This window comes from Scyliorhinus torazame, chromosome 19 (genome assembly GCF_047496885.1).
Source record: "Scyliorhinus torazame isolate Kashiwa2021f chromosome 19, sScyTor2.1, whole genome shotgun sequence".
Classification (NCBI taxonomy): domain Eukaryota; kingdom Metazoa; phylum Chordata; class Chondrichthyes; order Carcharhiniformes; family Scyliorhinidae; genus Scyliorhinus; species Scyliorhinus torazame.
Genome location: NC_092725.1, coordinates 8959374 through 8980396, shown reverse-complemented (window position 1 = coordinate 8980396; position 21023 = coordinate 8959374). Strand labels below are relative to the sequence as shown.

General features: G+C 55.8%; 1 protein-coding gene across 2 annotated transcripts in view; it reads left to right on the top strand.

The window, feature by feature from the left end:
- The window catches only part of kif22 (kinesin family member 22), a 196206-nt gene that overhangs the window by 91404 nt on the left and 83779 nt on the right, over positions 1–21023 (top strand). For both annotated transcript variants that reach the window (XM_072484041.1, XM_072484042.1), the window contains exons 2-4: positions 5197–5399; positions 19643–19770; positions 19863–20023. In XM_072484041.1, the coding sequence (XP_072340142.1) occupies positions 5197–5399; positions 19643–19770; positions 19863–20023 (492 nt within the window). The remainder of the gene's footprint in view (positions 1–5196; positions 5400–19642; positions 19771–19862; positions 20024–21023) is intronic.

Genomic DNA, 21023 nt, shown 5'->3' with positions numbered 1-21023 from the left:
CACTCCCTCAGTACTGACCCTCTGACAGTGCGGCACTCCCTCAGTACTGACCCTCTGACAGTGCAGCACTCCCTCAGTACTGACCCTCTGACAGTGCGGCACTCCCTCAGTGCTGACCCTCTGACAGTGCGACACTCCCTCAGTACTGACCCTCTGAGAGTGCGGCACTCCCTCAGTACTGACCCTCTGACAGTGCGGCCATCCCTCAGTACTGACCCTCTGACAGTGCGGCACTCCCTCAGTACTGACCCTCTGACAGTGCGGCACTCCCTCAGTACTGACCCTCTGACAGTGCGTCGCTCCCTCAGTACTGACCCTCTGACAGTGCGGCACTCCCTCAGTACTGACCCTCTGACAGTGCGGCACTCCCTCAGTACTGACCCTCTGACAGTGCGGCACTCCCTCAGTACTGACCCTCTGACAGTGCGGCACTCCCTCAGTACTGACCCTCTGACAGTGCGGCTCTCCCTCAGTACTGACCCTCTGACAGTGCCACACTCCCTCAGTACTGGCCCTCTGACAGTGCAGCACTCCCTCAGTACTGACCCTCTGACAGTGCAGCGCTCCCTCAGTACTGACCCTCTGACAGTGCGGCATTCCCTCAGTACTGACCCTCTGACAGTGCGGCTCTCCCTCAGTACTGACCCTCTGACAGTGCGGCGCTCCCTCAGTACTGATCCTCTGACAGTGCGGCACTCCCTCAGTACTGACCCTCTGACAGTGCGGCACTCCCTCAGTACTGACCCTCTGACAGTGCGGCACTCCCTCAGTACTGACCCTCCGACAGTGCTGCACTCCCTCAGTACTGACCCTCTGACAGTGCGGCACTCCCTCAGTACTGACCCTCTGACAGTGCGGCACTCCCTCAGTACTGACCCTCTGACAGTGCGGCACTCCCTCAGTACTGCCCCACCGACAGTGCAGCACTCCCTCAGTACTGACCCTCTGACAGTGCGGCACTCCCTCTGTACTGACACTCTGACAGTGCGGCACTCCCTCAGTACTGACCCTCTGACAGTGCGGCACTCCCTCAGTACTGACCCTCTGTCAGTACGGCACTCCCTCAGTACTGACCCTCTGACAGTGCGGCACTCCCTCAGTACTGACCCTCTGACAGTGAGGCACTCCCTCAGTACTGACCCTCTGACAGTGCGGCACTCCCTCAGTACTGACCCTCTGACAGTGCGGCACTCCCTCAGTACTGACCCTCTGACAGTGCGGCACTCCCTCAGTACTGACCCTCTGACAGTGCAGCACTCCCTCAGTACTGAGCCTCTGACAGTGCGGCTCTCCCTCAGTACTGACCCTCTGACAGTGCCACACTCCCTCAGTACTGACCCTCTGACAGTGCTGCACTCCCTCAGTACTGACCCTCTGACAGTGCCACACTCCCTCAGTACTGACCCTCTGACAGTGCAGCACTCCCTCAGTACTGAGCCTCTGACAGTGCGGCTCTCCCTCAGTACTGACCCTCTGACAGTGCCACACTCCCTCAGTACTGACCCTCTGACAGTGCTGCACTCCCTCAGTACTGACCCTCAGACAGTGCAGTACTCCCTCAGTACTGATTCTCTGACAGTGTGTCACTCTCTCAGGACTGACCCTCTGACAGTGCAGCACTCCCTCAGCACTGACCCCCTGACAGTGCGGCACTCCCTCAGTACTGACCCTCTGACAGTGCGGCACTCCCTCAGTACTGACCCTCTGACAGTGCGGCACTCCCTCAGTACTGACCCTCTGACAGTGCGACACTCCCTCAGTACTGACCCTCAGACAGTGCGGCACTCCCTCAGTACTGCCCCTCTGACAGGGCGGCACTCCCTCAGGACTGACCCTCTGACAGTGCGGCGCTCCCTCAGTACTGACCCTCTGACAGTGCGGCACTCCCTCAGTACTGACCCTCTGACAGTGCAGCACTCCCTCAGTACTGACCCTCTGACAGTGCGGCACTCCCTCAGTACTGACCCTCTGACAGTGCGGCACTCCCTCAGTACTGACCCTCTGACAGTGCGGCACTCCCTCAGTACTGACCCTCTGACAGTGCGGCACTCCCTCAGTACTGACCCTCTGACAGTGCGGCGCTCCCTCAGTACTGACCCTCTGACAGTGCAGCACTCCCTCAGTACTGACCCTCTGACAGTGCGGCACTCCCTCAGTACTGACCCTCTGACAGTGTGGCACTCCCTCAGTACTGACCCTCTGACAGTGTAGCACTCCCTCAGTACTGACCCTCTGACAGTGCGGCACTCCCTCAGTACTGACCCTCTGACAGTGCGGCACTCCCTGAGTACTGACCCTCTGACAGTGTGGCACTCCCTCAGTACTGACCCTCTGACAGTGCGGCACTCCCTCAGTACTGACCCTCTGACAGGGCGGCACTCCCTCAGTACTGACCCTCTGACAGTGTAGCACTCCCTCAGTACTGACCCTCTGACAGTGCGACACTCCCTCAGTACTGACCCTCTGACAGTGCGACACTCCCTCAGTACTGACCCTCTGACAGTGCGACACTCCCTCAGTACTGACCCTCTGACAGTGCGACACTCCCTCAGTACTGACCCTCTGACAGTGCGGCACTCCCTCAATACTGACCCTCCCACATGCGGCGCTCCCTCAGTACTGACCCTCTGACTGTGCGGCGCTCCCTCAGTACTGACCCGCTGACAGTGCGGCACTCCCTCAGTACTGACCCTCTGACAGTGCGGCGCTCCCTCAGTACTGATCCTCTGACAGTGCGGCGCTCCCTCAGTCCTGACCCGCTGACAGTGCGGCACTCCCTCAGTACTGACCCTCTTACAGTGCGGCGCTCCCTCAGTACTGACCCTCTGACAGTGCGACACTCGCTCAGTACTGACCCTCTGACAGTGCGACACTCCCTCAGTACTGACCCTCTGACAGTGCGGCGCTCCCTCAGTACTGACCCTCTGACAGTGCGACACTCCCTCAGTACTGACCCTCTGACAGTGCGGTACTCCCTCAGTACTGACCCTCTGACAGTGCGGCACTCCCTCAGTACTGACCCTGTGACAGTGCAGCGCTCCCTCAGTACTGACCCTCTGACAGTGCAGCACTCCCTCAGTACTGACCCTCTGACAGTGCGGCACTCCCTCAGTACTGACCCTCTGACAGTGCAGCACTCCCTCAGTACTGAGCCTCTGACAGTGCGGCACTCCCTCAGTACTGACCCTCTGACAGTGCAGCACTCCCTCAGCACTGACCCTCTGACAGTGCGGCACTCCCTGAGTACTGACCCTCTGACAGTGTGGCACTCCCTCAGTACTGACCCTCTGACAGTGCGGCACTCCCTCAGTACTGACCCTCTGACAGGGCGGCACTCCCTCAGTACTGACCCTCTGACAGTGTAGCACTCCCTCAGTACTGACCCTCTGACAGTGCGACACTCCCTCAGTACTGACCCTCTGACAGTGCGACACTCCCTCAGTACTGACCCTCTGACAGTGCGACACTCCCTCAGTACTGACCCTCTGACAGTGCGACACTCCCTCAGTACTGACCCTCTGACAGTGCGGCACTCCCTCAATACTGACCCTCCCACATGCGGCGCTCCCTCAGTACTGACCCTCTGACTGTGCGGCGCTCCCTCAGTACTGACCCGCTGACAGTGCGGCACTCCCTCAGTACTGACCCTCTGACAGTGCGGCGCTCCCTCAGTACTGATCCTCTGACAGTGCGGCGCTCCCTCAGTCCTGACCCGCTGACAGTGCGGCACTCCCTCAGTACTGACCCTCTTACAGTGCGGCGCTCCCTCAGTACTGACCCTCTGACAGTGCGACACTCGCTCAGTACTGACCCTCTGACAGTGCGACACTCCCTCAGTACTGACCCTCTGACAGTGCGGCGCTCCCTCAGTACTGACCCTCTGACAGTGCGACACTCCCTCAGTACTGACCCTCTGACAGTGCGGTACTCCCTCAGTACTGACCCTCTGACAGTGCGGCACTCCCTCAGTACTGACCCTGTGACAGTGCAGCGCTCCCTCAGTACTGACCCTCTGACAGTGCAGCACTCCCTCAGTACTGACCCTCTGACAGTGCGGCACTCCCTCAGTACTGACCCTCTGACAGTGCAGCACTCCCTCAGTACTGAGCCTCTGACAGTGCGGCACTCCCTCAGTACTGACCCTCTGACAGTGCAGCACTCCCTCAGCACTGACCCTCTGACAGTGCGGACCCTCCCTCGTGCGGACCCCCCCTCCGCGCCGACCCCCCCTCCGCGCCGACCCCCCCTCCGCGCCGACCCCCCCTCCGCGCCGACCCCCCCTCCGTGCCGACCCCCCCTCCGCGCCGACCCCCCCTCCGCGCCCACCCCCCCTCCGCGCCCACCCCCCCTCCGCGCCGACCCCCCCTCCGCGCCGACCCCCCCTCCGCGCCGACCCCCCCTCCGCGCCGACCCCCCCTCCGCGCCGACCCCCCCTCCGCGCCGACCCCCCCTCCGCGCCGACCCCCCCTCCGCGCCGACCCCCCCTCCGCGCCGACCCCCCCTCCGCGCCGACCCCCCCTCCGCGCCGACCCCCCCTCCGCGCCGACCCCCCCTCCGCGCCGACCCCCCCTCCGCGCCGACCCCCCCTCCGCGCCGACCCCCCCTCCGCGCCCACCCCCCTCCGCGCCCACCCCCCCTCCGCGCCGACCCCCCCTCCGCGCCCACCCCCCCTCCGCGCCGACCCCCCCTCCGCGCCCACCCCCCCTCCGCGCCCACCCCCCCTCCGCGCCGACCCCCCCTCCGCGCCGACCCCCCTCCGCGCCGACCCCCCTCCGCGCCGACCCCCCCTCCGCGCCGACCCCCCCTCCGCGCCGACCCCCCCTCCGCGCCCACCCCCCCTCCGCGCCGACCCCCCCTCCGCGCCGACCCCCCTCCGCGCCGACCCCCCTCCGCGCCGACCCCCCCTCCGCGCCCACCCCCCATCCGCGCCCACCCCCCATCCGCGCCCACCCCCCATCCGCGCCCACCCCCCCTCCGCGCCCACCCCCCCTCCGCGCCGACCCCCCCTCCGCGCCGACCCCCCTCCGCGCCGACCCCCCTCCGCGCCGACCCCCCCTCCGCGCCGACCCCCCCTCCGCGCCCACCCCCCATCCGCGCCCACCCCCCATCCGCGCCCACCCCCCATCCGCGCCCACCCCCCCTCCGCGCCGACCCCGTTAATTGTTATTTTGTTTTCTCTCTCCCCCTCAATTTCAGGTGACCATGTCCGGACATTCGAGCGTCTGCGAGCCGCAACCTGCCAGGAAGCCGGTCCATCACCCGGTGCAGGTGGTCGTGCGCCTCCGACCCTACCAGACCACCCAGGACGGTCAGCAGCAGGGCGCCTGCGTGCGCGGTGTCGACAGCCGTGCGCTGGAGATCGCCAACTGGAGGAACCGCGGGGAGTCCATGCACTACAAGTGAGGGTCCTTGCACACCGCCAGCCGTTTCGTCCCACCTCCTTGCCTGAATATGCAGTTTCCCCCCCCCTTTCCCCCTCCCCCCATGTCGTCCTGTCACCCCCTCCACCAGGCTGGTCAACACATGACACAATTGTTACAGGGCTAAAGGAGACCATTCAGCCCATCGTCTCCGCACCCTCTCTCTGAAAAACGGCATGGCTCAATGCCATTCCCCTGCCTTTCTCCCCATTGCACGGCTCATGTGAAACTGTCTCCACTACACTTCCAGGCAGAACTTACCAGAATAAGTGCTCACAGTGCTCAGCAAAGGTTTATACCAACAAAAAGGAAGGACGGTAAAAAGAGGGAAAATCGACCGTGGATGTCTGAGGAAATAAGGGAGAGTATCAAATTGAAGGAAAAAACATACAAAGTAGCAAAAGTTAGTGGGAGACTAGAGGACTGGGAAATCTTTAGGGGGCAGCAGAAAGCTACTAAAAAAGCTATAAAGAAGAGTAAGATTTATTATTATGAGAGTAAACTTGCTCAGAATATAAAAACGGATAGTAAAAGTTTCTACAAATATATAAAACAAAAAAGAGTGGCTAAGGTAAATATTGGTCCTTTAGAGGATGAGAGGGGAGATTTAATAATGGAAGATGAGGAAATGGCTGAGGAACTGAACAGATTTTTTGGGTCGGTCTTCACAGTGGAAGACACAAATAACATGCCAGTGACTGATGGAAATGAGACTATGACAGGTGAGGACCTTGAGAGGATTGTTATCACCAAGGAGGTAGTGATGGGCAAGCTAATGGGGCTAAAGGTAGACAAGTCTCCTGGTCCTGATGGAATGCATCCCAGAGTGCTAAAAGAGATGGCTAGGGAAATTGCAAATGCACTAGTGATAATTTACCAAAATTCACTAGACTCTGGGGTGGTCTCGGCGGATTGGAAATTAGCAAACGTGACACCACTGTTTAAAAAAGGAGGTAGGCAGAAAGCGGGTAATTATAGGCCAGTGAGCTTAACTTCGGTAGTAGGGAAGATGCTGGAATCTATCATCAAGGAAGAAATAGCGAGGCATATGGATGGAAATTGTCCCATTGGGCAGATGCAGCATGGGTTCATAAAGGGCAGGTCGTGCCTAACTAATTGAGTGGAATTTTTTGAGGACATTAACAGTGCGGTAGATAACTGGGAGCCAGTGGATGTGGTATATCTGGATTTCCAGAAAGCCTTTGACAAGGTGCCACACAAAAGGTTGTTGCATAAGATAAAAATGCATGGCATTAAGGGGAAAGTAGTAATATGGATAGAGGATTGGTTAATTAATAGAAAGCAAAGAGTGGGGATTAATGGGTGTTTCTCTGGTTGGCAATCAGTAGCTAGTGGTGTCCCTCAGGGATCAGTGTTGGGCCCACAACTGTTCACAATTTACATAGATGATTTGGAGTTGGGGACCAAGGGCAATGTGTCCAAGTTTGCAGACGACACTAAGATAAGTGGTGAAGCAAAAAGTGCAGAGGATACTGGAAGTCTGCAGAGGGATTTGGATAGGCTAAGTGAATGGGCTAGGGTCTGGCAGATGGAATACAATGTTGACAAATGCGAGGTTATCCATTTTGGTAGGAATAACAGCAAAAGGGATTATTATTTAAATGATAAAATATTAAAACATGCTGCTGTGCAGAGAGACCTGGGTGAGCTAGTGCATGAGTCGTAAAATGTTGTTTTACAGGTGCAACAGGTGATTAAGAAGGCAAATGGAATTTTGTCCTTCATTGCTAGAGGGATGGAGTTTAAGACTAGGGAGGTTATGCTGCAATTGTATAAGGTGTTAGTGAGGCCACACCTGGAGTATTGTGTTCAGTTTTGGTCTCCTTACTTGAGAAAGGATGTACTGGCACTGGAGGGTGTGCAGAGGAGATTCACTAGGTTAATCCCAGAGCTGAAGGGGTTGGATTACGAGGAGAGGTTGAGTAGACTGGGACTGTACTCATTGGAATTTAGAAGGATGAGGGGGGATCTTATAGAAACATAGAAGATTATGAAGGGAATAGATAGGATAGATGCGGGCAGGATGTTTCCACTGGTGGGTGAAAGCAGAACTCTGGGGCATAGCCTCAAAATAAGGGGAAGTAGATTTAGGACTGAGTTTAGGAGGAATGTCTTCACCCAAAGGGTTGTGAATCTCTGGAATTCCTTGCCCAGTGAAGCAAATCTCGCAAATTTTGAACAAATCTCGCACCCCAACCCAGCTATCTCCACAGATGAAAGGAGCAGTGCCTGCCCCCTGGACTTGGCACGGGTTAGAGCCTCCTCCTCCTCCTCCTCTTCCCCCCCCCCCCCGCCCCGCCCTCTGTGATTGCACTTACCTCGGGTGCAAATTGCCCCTGGGAAAATGGATTAACTGTCACCAACATGGCCCTTCCTTGTGCTATAATATATAATAATGGGCTACAGAACTGGTGCGGACGGGTCTGTCACTATAACACTGGGGAACAGTACTGGTGGGGACTGGTCAGTCACTGTATAACACTGCGGTACAGTACTGGTGGGGCCGGGTCTGTCACTATAACAGTGGGCTACAGTACTGGTGGGGACGGGTGTGTCACTCTATAACACTGGGGTACCGTACTGGTGGGGGCGGGTCTGTCACTATAACACTGGGGAACAGTACTCGTGGGGACTGGTCTGTCACTGTATAACACTGGGGAACAGTACTGGTGGGGACTGGTCAGTCACTGTATAACACTGCGGTACAGTACTGGTGGGGCCGGGTCTGTCACTATAACAGTGGGCTACAGTACTGGTGGGGACGGGTGTGTCACTCTATAACACTGGGGTACCGTACTGGTGGGGGCGGGTCTGTCACTATAACACTGGGGAACAGTACTCGTGGGGACTGGTCTGTCACTGTATAACACTGGGGTACAGTACTGGTGGGGACGGGTCTGTCACTGTACAACACTGGGGCACAGTACTGGTGGGGACGGGTCTGTCACTGTATAACACTGGGGCACAGTACTGGTGGGGACGGGTCTGTCACTGTATAACACTGGGGTACAGTACTGGTGGGGACTGGTCTGTCACTGTATAACATTGGGGTACAGTACTGGTGGTGACGGGTCTGTCACTGTATAACACTGGGGTACAATACTGGTGGGGAGGGGTCTGTCACTGTATAACACTGGGGTACAGTACTGGTGGGGATGGGTCTGTCGCTGTATAACACTGGGGTACAGTCCTGGTGGGGATGGGTCTGTCACTGTATAACAGTGGAGTACAGTACTGGTGGGGACGGTCTGTCACTGTATAACACTGGGGTACAGTACTGGTGGGGACGGGCCTGTCACTGTATAACACTAGGATACAGTACTGGTGGGGACGGGTCTGTCACTGTATAACACCGGGGTACAGTACTGGTGTGGACGGGTCTGTCACTGTATAACAGTGGAGTACAGTACTAGTGGGGACGGTCTGTCACTGTATAACACTGGGGTACAGTACTGGTGGGGATGGGTCTGTCACTGTATAAGACTGGGGTACAGTACTGGTGGGGACGGGACTGTCACTGTATAACACTGGGGTACAGTACTGGTGGGGACGGGTCTGTCACTGTATAACACTGGGGTACAGTACTGGTGGGGATGGGTCTGTCACTGTATAACACTGGGGTACAGTACTGGTGAGGACGGGTCTGTCACTGTATAACACTGGGGTACAGTACTGGTGGGGATGGGTCTGTCACTGTATAACACTGGGGTACAGTACTGGTGGGGACGGGACTGTCACTGTATAACACTGGGGTACAGTACTGGTGAGGACGGGTCTGTCACTGTATAACACTGGGGTACAGTACTGGTGGGGATGGGTCTGTCACTGTATAACACTGGGGTACAGTACTGGTGGGGACGGGGCTGTCACTGTATAACACTGGGATATAGTACTGGTGGGGACGGGTCTGTCACTGTATAACGCTGGGGTACAGTACTGGTGCGGACGGGTCTGTCACTGTATAGCACTGGGGTACAGTACTGGTGGGGACGGGACTGTCGCTGTATAACACTCGGGTACAGTACAGGTGGGGACGGGACTGTCACTGTATAACACTGGGGTACAGTACTGGTGGGGACGGGTCTGTTGCTGTATAACACTGGGGTACAGTACTGGTGGGGACGGGTCTGTCACTGCATAACACTGGGGTATAGTACTGGTGGGGACGGGTCTGTCACTGTATAACACTGGGGTACAGTACTGGTGGGGACGGGTCTGTCACTGTATAACACTGGGGTACAGTGCTGGTGGGGACGGGTCTGTCACTGTATAACACTGGGGTACAGTACTGGTGGGGACGGGACTGTCACTGTATAACACTGGGGTACAGTACTGGTGGGGATGGGTCCGTCACTGTATAACACTGGGGTACAGTACTGGTGGGGATGGGTCTGTCACTATAACACTGGGGTACAATACTGGTGGGGACGGGACTGTCGCTGTATAACACTGGGGGACAGTACTGGTGGGGACGGGACTGTCGCTGTATAACACTGGGGTACAGTACTGGTGGGAACGGGACTGTCACTGTATAACACTGGGGTACAGTACTGGTGGGGACGGGTCTGTCACTATAACACTGGGGGACAGTACTGGTGGGGACGGGACTGTCGCTGTATAACACTGGGGTACAGTACTGGTGGGGACGGGACTGTCGCTGTATAACACTGGGGTATAGTACTGGTGGGGACGGGACTGTCGCTGTATAACACTGGGGTACAGTACTGGTGGGGGCGGGACTGTCGCTGTATAACACTGGGGTATAGTACTGGTGGGGACGGGACTGTCGCTGTATAACACTGGGGTACAGTACTGGTGGGGACGGGTCTGCCACTGTATAACAGTGGTGTACCGTACTGGTGGGGATGGGTCTGTCACTGTATAACACTGGGGTACAGTACTGGTGGGGACGGGTCTGTCACTGTATAACACTGGGGTATAGTACTGGTGGGGACGGGACTGTCGCTGTATAACACTGGGGTATAGTACTGGTGGGGACGGGACTGACTCTGTATAACACTGGGGTACAGTACTGGTGGGGACGGGCCTGTCACTGTATAACACTGGGGTACAGTACTGGTGGGGGCGGTTCTGTCGCTGTATAACACTGGGGTACAGTACTGGTGGGGACGGGCCTGTCACTGTATAACACTGGGATACAGTACTGGTGGGGGCGGGTCTGTCGCTGTATAACACTGGGGTATAGTACTGGTGGGGACGGGCCTGTCACTGTATAACACTGAGGTACAGTACTGGTGGGGACGGGACAGTCACAGTATAACACTGGGATACAGTACTGGTGGGGGCGGGTCTGTCGCTTTATAACACTGGGGTACAGTACTGGTGGGGACGGGCCTGTCACTGTATAACACTGGGATACAGTACTGTTGGGGACGGGTCTGTCGCTGTCTAACACTGGGGTACAGTACTGGTGGGGATGGGTCTGTCACTGTATAACACTGGGGTACAGTACTGGTGGGGAATGGGTCTGTCACTGTATAACACTGGGGCACAGTACTGGTGGGGACGGGTCTGTCACTGTATAACACTGAGGTACAGTCCTGGTGCGGACAAGTCTGTCACTGTATAACACTGGGGTACAGCACTGGTGGGGGCGGGACTGTCGCTGTATAACACTGGGTCACAGTACTGGTGGGGACGGGTGTGTCACTATAACACTGGGGTACAGTACTGGTGGGGATGGGTCTGTCACTGTATAACACTGGGGTACAGTACTGGTGGGGACGGGGCTGTCACTGTATAACACTGGGGGACAGTACTGGTGAGGACGGGACTGTCCCTGTATAACACTGGGGGACAGTACTGGTGGGGACGGGACTGTCGCTGTATAACACTGGGGTACAGTACTGGTGGGGACGGGACTGTCGCTGTATTACACTGGGGTACAGTACTGGTGGGGACGGGACTGTCGCTGTATAACACTGGGGTACAGTACTGGTGGGGACGGGACTGTCGCTGTGTAATACAGGGGTACAGTACTGGTGGGGACGGGTCTGTCGCTGTATAACACTGGGGTATAGTACTGGTGGGGACGGGACTGTCGCTGTATAACACTGGGGTACAGTACTGGTGGGGACGGGACTGTCGCTGTATAACACCGGGGTATAGTACTGGTGGGGACGGGTCTGTCACTGTATAACACTGAGGTACAGTACTGGTGGGGACGGGTCTGTCACTGTATAACACTGGGGTACAGTACTGGTGGGGACGGGTCTGTCACTGTATAACACTGGGGTACAGTACTGGTGGGGACGGGTCTGTCACTGTATAACACTGGGGTACAGTACTGGTGGGGACGGGTCTGTCACTGTATAATACTGGGGTACAGTACTGGTGGGGACAGACTGTCACTGTATAACACTGGGGTACAGTACTGGTGGGGACGGGTCTGTCACTGTATAACACTGGGGTACAGTACTGGTGGGGACAGACTGTCACTGTATAACACTGGGGTACAGTACTGGTGGGGACGGGTCTGTCACTGTATAACACTGGGGTACAGTACTGGTGGGGACGGATCTGTCACTGTATAACACTGGGGTACAGTACTGGTGGGGACGGGTCTGTCACTGTATAACACTGGGGTACAGTACTGGTGGGGACGGGTCTGTCACTGTATAACACTGGGGTACAGTACTGGTGGGGACGGGTCTGTCGCTGTATAACACTGGGGTACAGTACTAGTGGGGACTGGTCTGTCACTGTATAACACTGGGGTACAGTACTGGTGGGGACGGGCCTGTCACTGTATAACACTGGGGTACAGTACTGGTGGGGACGGGTCTGTCTCTGTATAACACTGGGGTACAGTACTGGTGGGGACGGGACTGTCGCTGTATAACACTGGGGGACAGTACTGGTGGGGACGGGACTGTCGCTGTATAACACTGGGGTACAGTACTGGTGGGAACGGGACTGTCACTGTATAACACTGGGGTACAGTACTGGTGGGGACGGATCTGTCACTATAGCACTGCGGGACAGTACTGGTGGGGACGGGACTGTCGCTGTATAACACTGGGGTACAGTACTGGTGGGGACGGGACTGTCGCTGTATAACACTGGGGTACAGTACTGGTGGGGACGGGTCTGTCACTGTATAACACTGGGGTACAGTACTGGTGGGGGCGGGACTGTCGCTGTATAACACTGGGGTACAGTACTGGTGGGGACGGGTCTGTCACTGTATAACACTGGGGTACAGTACTGGTGGGGACGGGACTGTCGCTGTATAACACTGGGGTACAGTACTGGTGGGGACGGGTCTGTCACTGTATAACACTGGGGTACAGTACTGGTGGGGGCGGGACTGTCGCTGTATAACACTGGGGTACAGTACTGGTGATGATGGGTCTGTCACTGTATAACACTGGGGTACAGTACTGGTGAGGACGAGTCTGTCACTGTATAACACTGGGGTACAGTACTGGTGGGGATGGGTCTGTCACTATGGAACACTGGGGTACAGTACTGATGGGGACGGGTCTGTCATTGTATAACACTGGGGTACAGTACTGGTGGGGACGGGTCTGTCGCTGTATAACACTGGGGTACAGTACTGGTGGGGATGGGTCCGTCACTGTATAACACTGGGGTACCGTACTGGTGGGGACGGGTCTGTCACTGTATAACACTGGGGTACAGTACTGGTGGGGACGGGTCTGTCACTGTATAACACTGGGATACAGTACTGGTGGGGACGGGTCTGTCACTGTATAACACTGGGGTACAGTACTGGTGGGGACGGGTCTGTCTCTGTATAACACTGGGGTACAGTACTGGTGGGGACGGGACTGTCGCTGTATAACACTGGGGGACAGTACTGGTGGGGACGGGACTGTCGCTGTATAACACTGGGGTACAGTACTGGTGGGAACGGGACTGTCACTGTATAACACTGGGGTACAGTACTGGTGGGGACGGGTCTGTCACTATAGCACTGCGGGACAGTACTGGTGGGGACGGGACTGTCGCTGTATAACACTGGGGTACAGTACTGGTGGGGACGTGACTGTCGCTGTATAACACTGGGGTACAGTACTGGTGGGGGCGGGACTGTCGCTGTATAACACTGGGGTATAGTACTGGTGGGGACGGGTGTGTCACTATAACACTGGGGTACAGTACTAGTGGGGACTGGTCTGTCACTGTATAACACTGGGGTACTGTACTGGTGGGGACGGGCCTGTCACTGTATAACACTGGGGTATAGTACTGGTGGGGACGGGACTGTCGCTGTATAACACTGGGGTACAGTACTGGTGGGGATGGGTCTGTCACTGTATAACACTGGGGTACAGTACTGGTGGGGACGGGCCTGTCACTGTATAACACTGGGGAACAGTACTGGTGGGGACGGGCCTGTCGCTGTATTACACTGGGATACAGTACTGGTGGGGGCGGGTCTGTCGCTGTATAACACTGGGGTACAGTACTGGTGGGGACGGGCCTGTCACTGTATAACACTGGGATACAGTACTGGTGGGGCTGGGTCTGTCACTGTATAACACTGGGGTACAGTACTGGTGGGGAATGGGTCTGTCACTGTATAACACTGGGGTACAGTACTGGTGGGGATGGGGCTGTCACTCTATAACACTGGGGGACAGTACTGGTGAGGACGGGACTGTCGCTGTATAACACTGGGGGACAGTACTGGTGAGGACGGGACTGTCGCTGTATAACACTGGGTCACAGTACTGGTGGGGACAGGTCTGTCGCTGTATAACACTGGGGTACAGTACTGGTGGGGACGGGACTGTCGCTGTATAACACTGGGGTACAGTACTGGTGGGGACGGGACTGTCGCTGTATAACACTGGGGTACAGTACTGGTGGGGACGGGACTGTCGCTGTATAACACTGGGGTACAGTACTGGTGGGGACGGGACTGTCGCTGTATAACACTGGGGTACAGTACTGGTGGGGACGGGACTGTCGCTGTATAATACTGGGGGACAGTACTGGTGGGGGCGGGTCTGTCGCTGTATAACACTGGGGTATAGTACTGGTGGGGACGGGACTGTTGCTGTATAATACTGGGGGACAGTACTGGTGGGGACGGGTCTGTCGCTGTATAACACTGGGGGACAGTACTGGTGGGGACGGGACTGTCACTGTGTAACACTGGGGTACAGTACTGGTGGGGACGGGTCTGTCACTGTATAACACTGGGATACAGTACTGGTGGGGACGGGTCTGTCACTGTATAACACTGGGGTACAGTACTGGTGGGGACGGGACTGTCACTGTGTAACACTGGGGTACAGTACTGGTGGGGACGGGTCTGTCACTGTATAACACTGGGGTACAGTACTGGTGGGGACTGGTCTGTCACTGTATAACACTGGGGTACAGTACTCGTGGGGACGGGTCTGTCACTGTATAACACTGGGGTACAGTACTGGTGGGGACGGGACTGTCAGTGTATAACACTGGGGTACAGTACTGGTGGGGGCAGGCCTGTCGCTGTATAACACTGGGGTACAATACTGGTGGGGACGGGCCTGTCACTGTATAACACTGGGGTACAGTACTGGTGGGGACGGGTCTATCACTGTATAACACTGGGGTACAGTACTGGTGGGGACGGGTCTGTCACTGTATAACACTGGGGTACAGTACTGGTGGGGACGGGTCTGTCACTATAACACTGGGGTACAGTACTGGCGGGGACGGGACTGTCGCTGTATAACACTGGGGGACAGTACTGGTGGGGACGGGTCTGTGTCTGTATAACACTGGGGTACAGTACTGGTGGGGACGGGTCTGTCACTGTATAACACGGGTGCAGTACTGGTGGGGACCGGTCTGTCGCTGTATAACACTGGGGTGCAGCACTGGTGGGGACGGGTCGGTCACTGTGTAACACTGGGGTACAGTACTGGTGGGGACGGGTCTGTCGCTGTATAACACTGGGGTACAGTACTGGTGGGGACGGGTCTGTCGCTGTATAACACTGGGGTACAGTACTGGTGGGGACGGGTCTGTCGCTGTATAACACTGGGGTACAGTACTGGTGGGGACGGGACTGTCGCTGTATAACACTGGGGTACAATACTGGTGGAGACGGGTCTGTCACTGTATAACACTGGGGTACAGTACTGGTGGGGACGGGTCTGTCACTATAACACTGGGGTACAGTACTGGTGGGGACGGGTCTGTCACTGTATAACATTGGGGTACAGTACTGGTGGGGACGGGTCTGTCACTGTGTAACACTGGGGTACAGTACTGGTGGGGACGGGTCTGTCACTGTATAACACTGGGGTACAGTACTGGTGGGGACGGGTCTGTCACTGTATAACACTGGGGTACAGTACTGGTGGGGACGGGTCTGTCACTGTATAACACTGGGATACAGTACTGGTGGGGACGGGACTGTCGCTGTATAACACTGGGGTACAGTACTGGTGGGGACGGGTCTGTCACTGTATAACACTGGGGTACAGTACTGGTGGGGACGTGTTTGTCGCTGTATAACACTGGGGTACAGTACTGGTGGGGATGGGTCTGTCACTGTATAACACTGGGGTACAGTACTGGTGGGGATGGGTCTGTCGCTGTATAACACTGGGGTACAGTACTGGTGGGGATGGGTCTGTCACTGTATAACACGGGTACAGTACTGGTGACGGGTCTGTCACTATAACACTGGGGTACAGTACTGGTGGGGACGGGTCTGTCACTGTATAACACTTGGGTACAGTACTGGTGGGGACGGGTCTGTCACTGTATAACACTGGGGTACAGTACTGGTGGGGACGGGACTGTCGCTGTATAACACTGGGGTACAGTACTGGTGGGGACGGGACTGTCGCTGTATAACACTGGGGTACAGTACTGGTGGGGACGGGACTGTCGCTGTATAATACTGGGGGACAGTACTGGTGGGGGCGGGTCTGTCGCTGTATAACACTGGGGTATAGTACTGGTGGGGACGGGACTGTTGCTGTATAATACTGGGGGACAGTACTGGTGGGGACGGGTCTGTCGCTGTATAACACTGGGGGACAGTACTGGTGGGGACGGGACTGTCACTGTGTAACACTGGGGTACAGTACTGGTGGGGACGAGTCTGTCACTGTATAACACTGGGATACAGTACTGGTGGGGACGGGTCTGTCACTGTATAACACTGGGGTACAGTACTGGTGGGGACGGGACTGTCACTGTGTAACACTGGGGTACAGTACTGGTGGGGACGGGTCTGTCACTGTATAACACTGGGGTACAGTACTGGTGGGGACTGGTCTGTCACTGTATAACACTGGGGTACAGTACTCGTGGGGACGGGTCTGTCACTGTATAACACTGGGGTACAGTACTGGTGGGGACGGGACTGTCAGTGTATAACACTGGGGTACAGTACTGGTGGGGACAGGCCTGTCGCTGTATAACACTGGGGTACAATACTGGTGGGGACGGGCCTGTCACTGTATAACACTGGGGTACAGTACTGGTGGGGACGGGTCTATCACTGTATAACACTGGGGTACAGTACTGGTGGGGACGGGTCTGTCACTGTATAACACTGGGGTACAGTACTGGTGGGGACGGGTCTGTCACTATAACACTGGGGTACAGTACTGGCGGGGACGGGACTGTCGCTGTATAACACTGGGGGACAGTACTGGTGGGGACGGGTCTGTGTCTGTATAACACTGGGGTACAGTACTGGTGGGGACGGGTCTGTCACTGTATAACACGGGTGCAGTACTGGTGGGGCCGGGTCTGTCACTGTATAACACTGGGTTACAGTACTGGCGGGGACGGGACTGTCGCTGTATAACACTGGGGTACACTACTGGTGGGGATGGGTCTGTCACTGTATAACACTGGGGTACAGTACTGGTGGGGACGGCTCTGTCACTGTATATCACTGGGGTATAGTACTGGTGGGGACCGGTCTGTCACTGTATAACACTGGGGTGCAGCACTGGTGGGGACGGGTCGGTCACTGTGTAACACTGGGGTACAGTACTGGTGGGGACGGGTCTGTCGCTGTATAACACTGGGGTACAGTACTGGTGGGGACGGGTCTGTCGCTGTATAACACTGGGGTACAGTACTGGTGGGGACGGGTCTGTCGCTGTATAACACTGGGGTACAGTACTGGTGGGGACGGGACTGTCGCTGTATAACACTGGGGTACAATACTGGTGGAGACGGGTCTGTCACTGTATAACACTGGGGTACAGTACTGGTGGGGACGGGTCTGTCACTATAACACTGGGGTACAGTACTGGTGGGGACGGGTCTGTCACTGTATAACATTGGGGTACAGTACTGGTGGGGACGGGTCTGTCACTGTGTAACACTGGGGTACAGTACTGGTGGGGACGGGTCTGTCACTGTATAACACTGGGGTACAGTACTGGTGGGGACGGGTCTGTCACTGTATAACACTGGGGTACAGTACTGGTGGGGACGGGTCTGTCACTGTATCACACTGGGATACAGTACTGGTGGGGACGGGACTGTCGCTGTATAACACTGGGGTACAGTACTGGTGGGGACGGGTCTGTCACTGTATAACACTGGGGTACAGTACTGGTGGGGACGTGTTTGTCGCTGTATAACACTGGGGTACAGTACTGGTGGGGATGGGTCTGTCACTGTATAACACTGGGGTACAGTACTGGTGGGGATGGGTCTGTCACTGTATAACACGGGTACAGTACTGGTGACGGGTCTGTCACTATAACACTGGGGTACAGTACTGGTGGGGACGGGTCTGTCACTGTATAACACTTGGGTACAGTACTGGTGGGGACGGGTCTGTCACTGTATAACACTGGGGTACAGTACTGGTGGGGACGGGACTGTCACTGTATAACACTGGGGTACAGTACTGGTGGGGATGGGTCTGTCACTGTATAACACTGGGGTACAGTACTGGTGAGGACGGGTCTGTCACTGTATAACACTGGGGTACAGTACTGGTGGGGATGGGTCTGTCACTATGGTACACTGGGGTACAGTACTGATGGGGACGGGTCTGTCATTGTACAACACTGGGGTACAGTACTGGTGGGGACGGGTCTGTCGCTGTATAACACGGGTACAGTACTGGTGGGGATGGGTCCGTCACTGTATAACACTGGGGTACAGTACTGGTGGGGACGGGTCTGTCACTGTATAACACTGGGGTGCAGTACTGGTGGGGACGGGACTGTCGCTGTATAACACTGGGGTACAGTACTGGTGGGGATGGGTCTGTCACTATAACACTGGGGTACAGTACTGGTGGGGACAGGTCTGTCACTGTATAACACTGGCGTACAGTACTGGTGGGGACGGGTCTGTCACTGTATAACACTGGGGTACAGTACTGGTGGGGACTGGTTTGTCGCTGTGTAACACTGGGGTACAGTACTGGTGGGGACGGGACTGTCACTCTATAACACTGGGGTACAGTACTGGTGGGGACGGGTCTGTCACTGTATAACACTGGGGTACAGTACTGGTGGGGACAGATCTGTCACTGTATAACACTTGGGTACAGTACTGGTGGGGACGGGACTGTCGCTGTGTAACACTGGGGTACAGTACTGGTGGGGACGGGACTGTCACTGTATAACACTGGGGTACAGTACTGGTGGGGACGGGACTGTCGCTGTATAACACTGGGGGACAGTACTGGTGGGGACGGGACTGTCGCTGTATAACACTGGGATACAGTACTGGTGGGGACGGGACTGTCGCTGTATAACACTGGGGTACAGTACTGGTGGGGACGGGACTGTCGCTGTGTAACACTGGGGTACAGTACTGGTGGGGACGGGACTGTCGCTGTATAACACTGGGGTACAGTACTGGTGGGGACGGGACTGTCGCTGTGTAACACTGGGGTACAGTACTGGTGCGGACGGGACTGTCACTATAACACTGGGGTACAGTACTGGTGGGGACGGGTCTGTCACTGTATAACACTGGGGTACAGCACTGGTGCGGACGGGACTGTCACTATAACACTGGGGTACAGTACTGGTAACCCTGCCATTTGTTTTGTATGGTGAGCTTTATGAAGTTCCTGCACACTGGTTTGGATGTAGTTCTCTCTGACTGACTGCTGGAGATGTTCATACGGAACAAGCCGAATTGACGGGCTGAATGGTGTGTTTCTCTGACCCGCTAATTGGATTTCGTTTTCTAACTCGAGTTCTTCTGTCTCCCAGTTTTGATGCATTTTACGGTGATGACTCGTCACAGCAGGAGATCTACCTGGGCTCGATCAAACCCATTCTATCTCATGTCCTGAACGGGCAAAATGCCAGTGTGTTCGCCTATGGCCCCACAGGTGCAGGTAGGTTACTGAATGAGTGAGTGTCTGCCCTCCATCCAGCTTCTGCCTTTGGAATACGATGTGCTGACTGTTTGTGTATTCCTCTCTCAAAGGGAAGACCCACACCATGCTGGGCGGTCCCGAGCAGCCTGGTGTCGTCCCCCGTGCGCTGCTCGATGTGTTCCGCATGACCCGTGAGCAGAGCGACCAGCTGAGTGGCCCCCCCTGGACATTTGCCATCACAATGTCCTACCTGGAAATCTACCAGGAGAAGGTGAGACAGGATTCTGAGCCGTTTGACACTGTCCTCTGGAGATCTCCGTGCCTGGCAGATCATTACTGGATATGTTAGTGCAGCGGCTATGCTGCTGGGGCAGTAATCCAGAGACCCAAATTCACAACCTGCCAGGGGGCAAATTTAAATTCCTGTCATTAATTGAATCTTGAGTAAGCAGCTAGCACTACTACGGAGATGCCTGTCTCCAGTTCCACATCACCATCCGTCACAACAATGTATTTAGCTGTCCAGCCAACATGCACTTTGCCTGTTAATCTCCGAACGAGCACGCAAGACAACAAACAGAACTGTTCATTGTAAAACAGGACCTGACAAGTGACAAAGCTTGTTAATGTGTGAAATTTGTCTGTGTAATCATTACTCTCTAAATACCCGAACTCTCTCCCACACATACCATAAAATACCCGAACTCTCTCCCACACATACCATAAAATACCCGAACTCTCTCCCACACATACCATAAAATACCCGAACTCTCTCCCACACATACCATAAAATACCCGAACTCTCTCCCACACATACCATAAAATACCCGAACTCTCTCCCACACATACCATAAAATACCCGAACTCTCTCCCACACATACCATAAAACACCCAAACTCTCTCCCACACATACCATAAAATACCCAAACTCTCTCCCACACATACCATAAAACACCCAAACTCTCTCCCACACATACCATAAAATACCCAAACTCTCTCCCACACATACCATAAAATACCCAAACTCCCTCCCACACATACCCTAAAATACCCGAACTCTCTCCCACACATACCCTAAAATACCCGAACTCTCTCCCACACATACCATAAAATACCCGAACTCTCTCCCACACATACCATAAAATACCCAAACTCTCTCCCACACATACCATAAAACACCCAAACTCTCTCCCACACATACCATAAAATACCCGAACTCTCTCCCACACATACCATAAAATACCCGAACTCTCTCCCACACATACCATAAA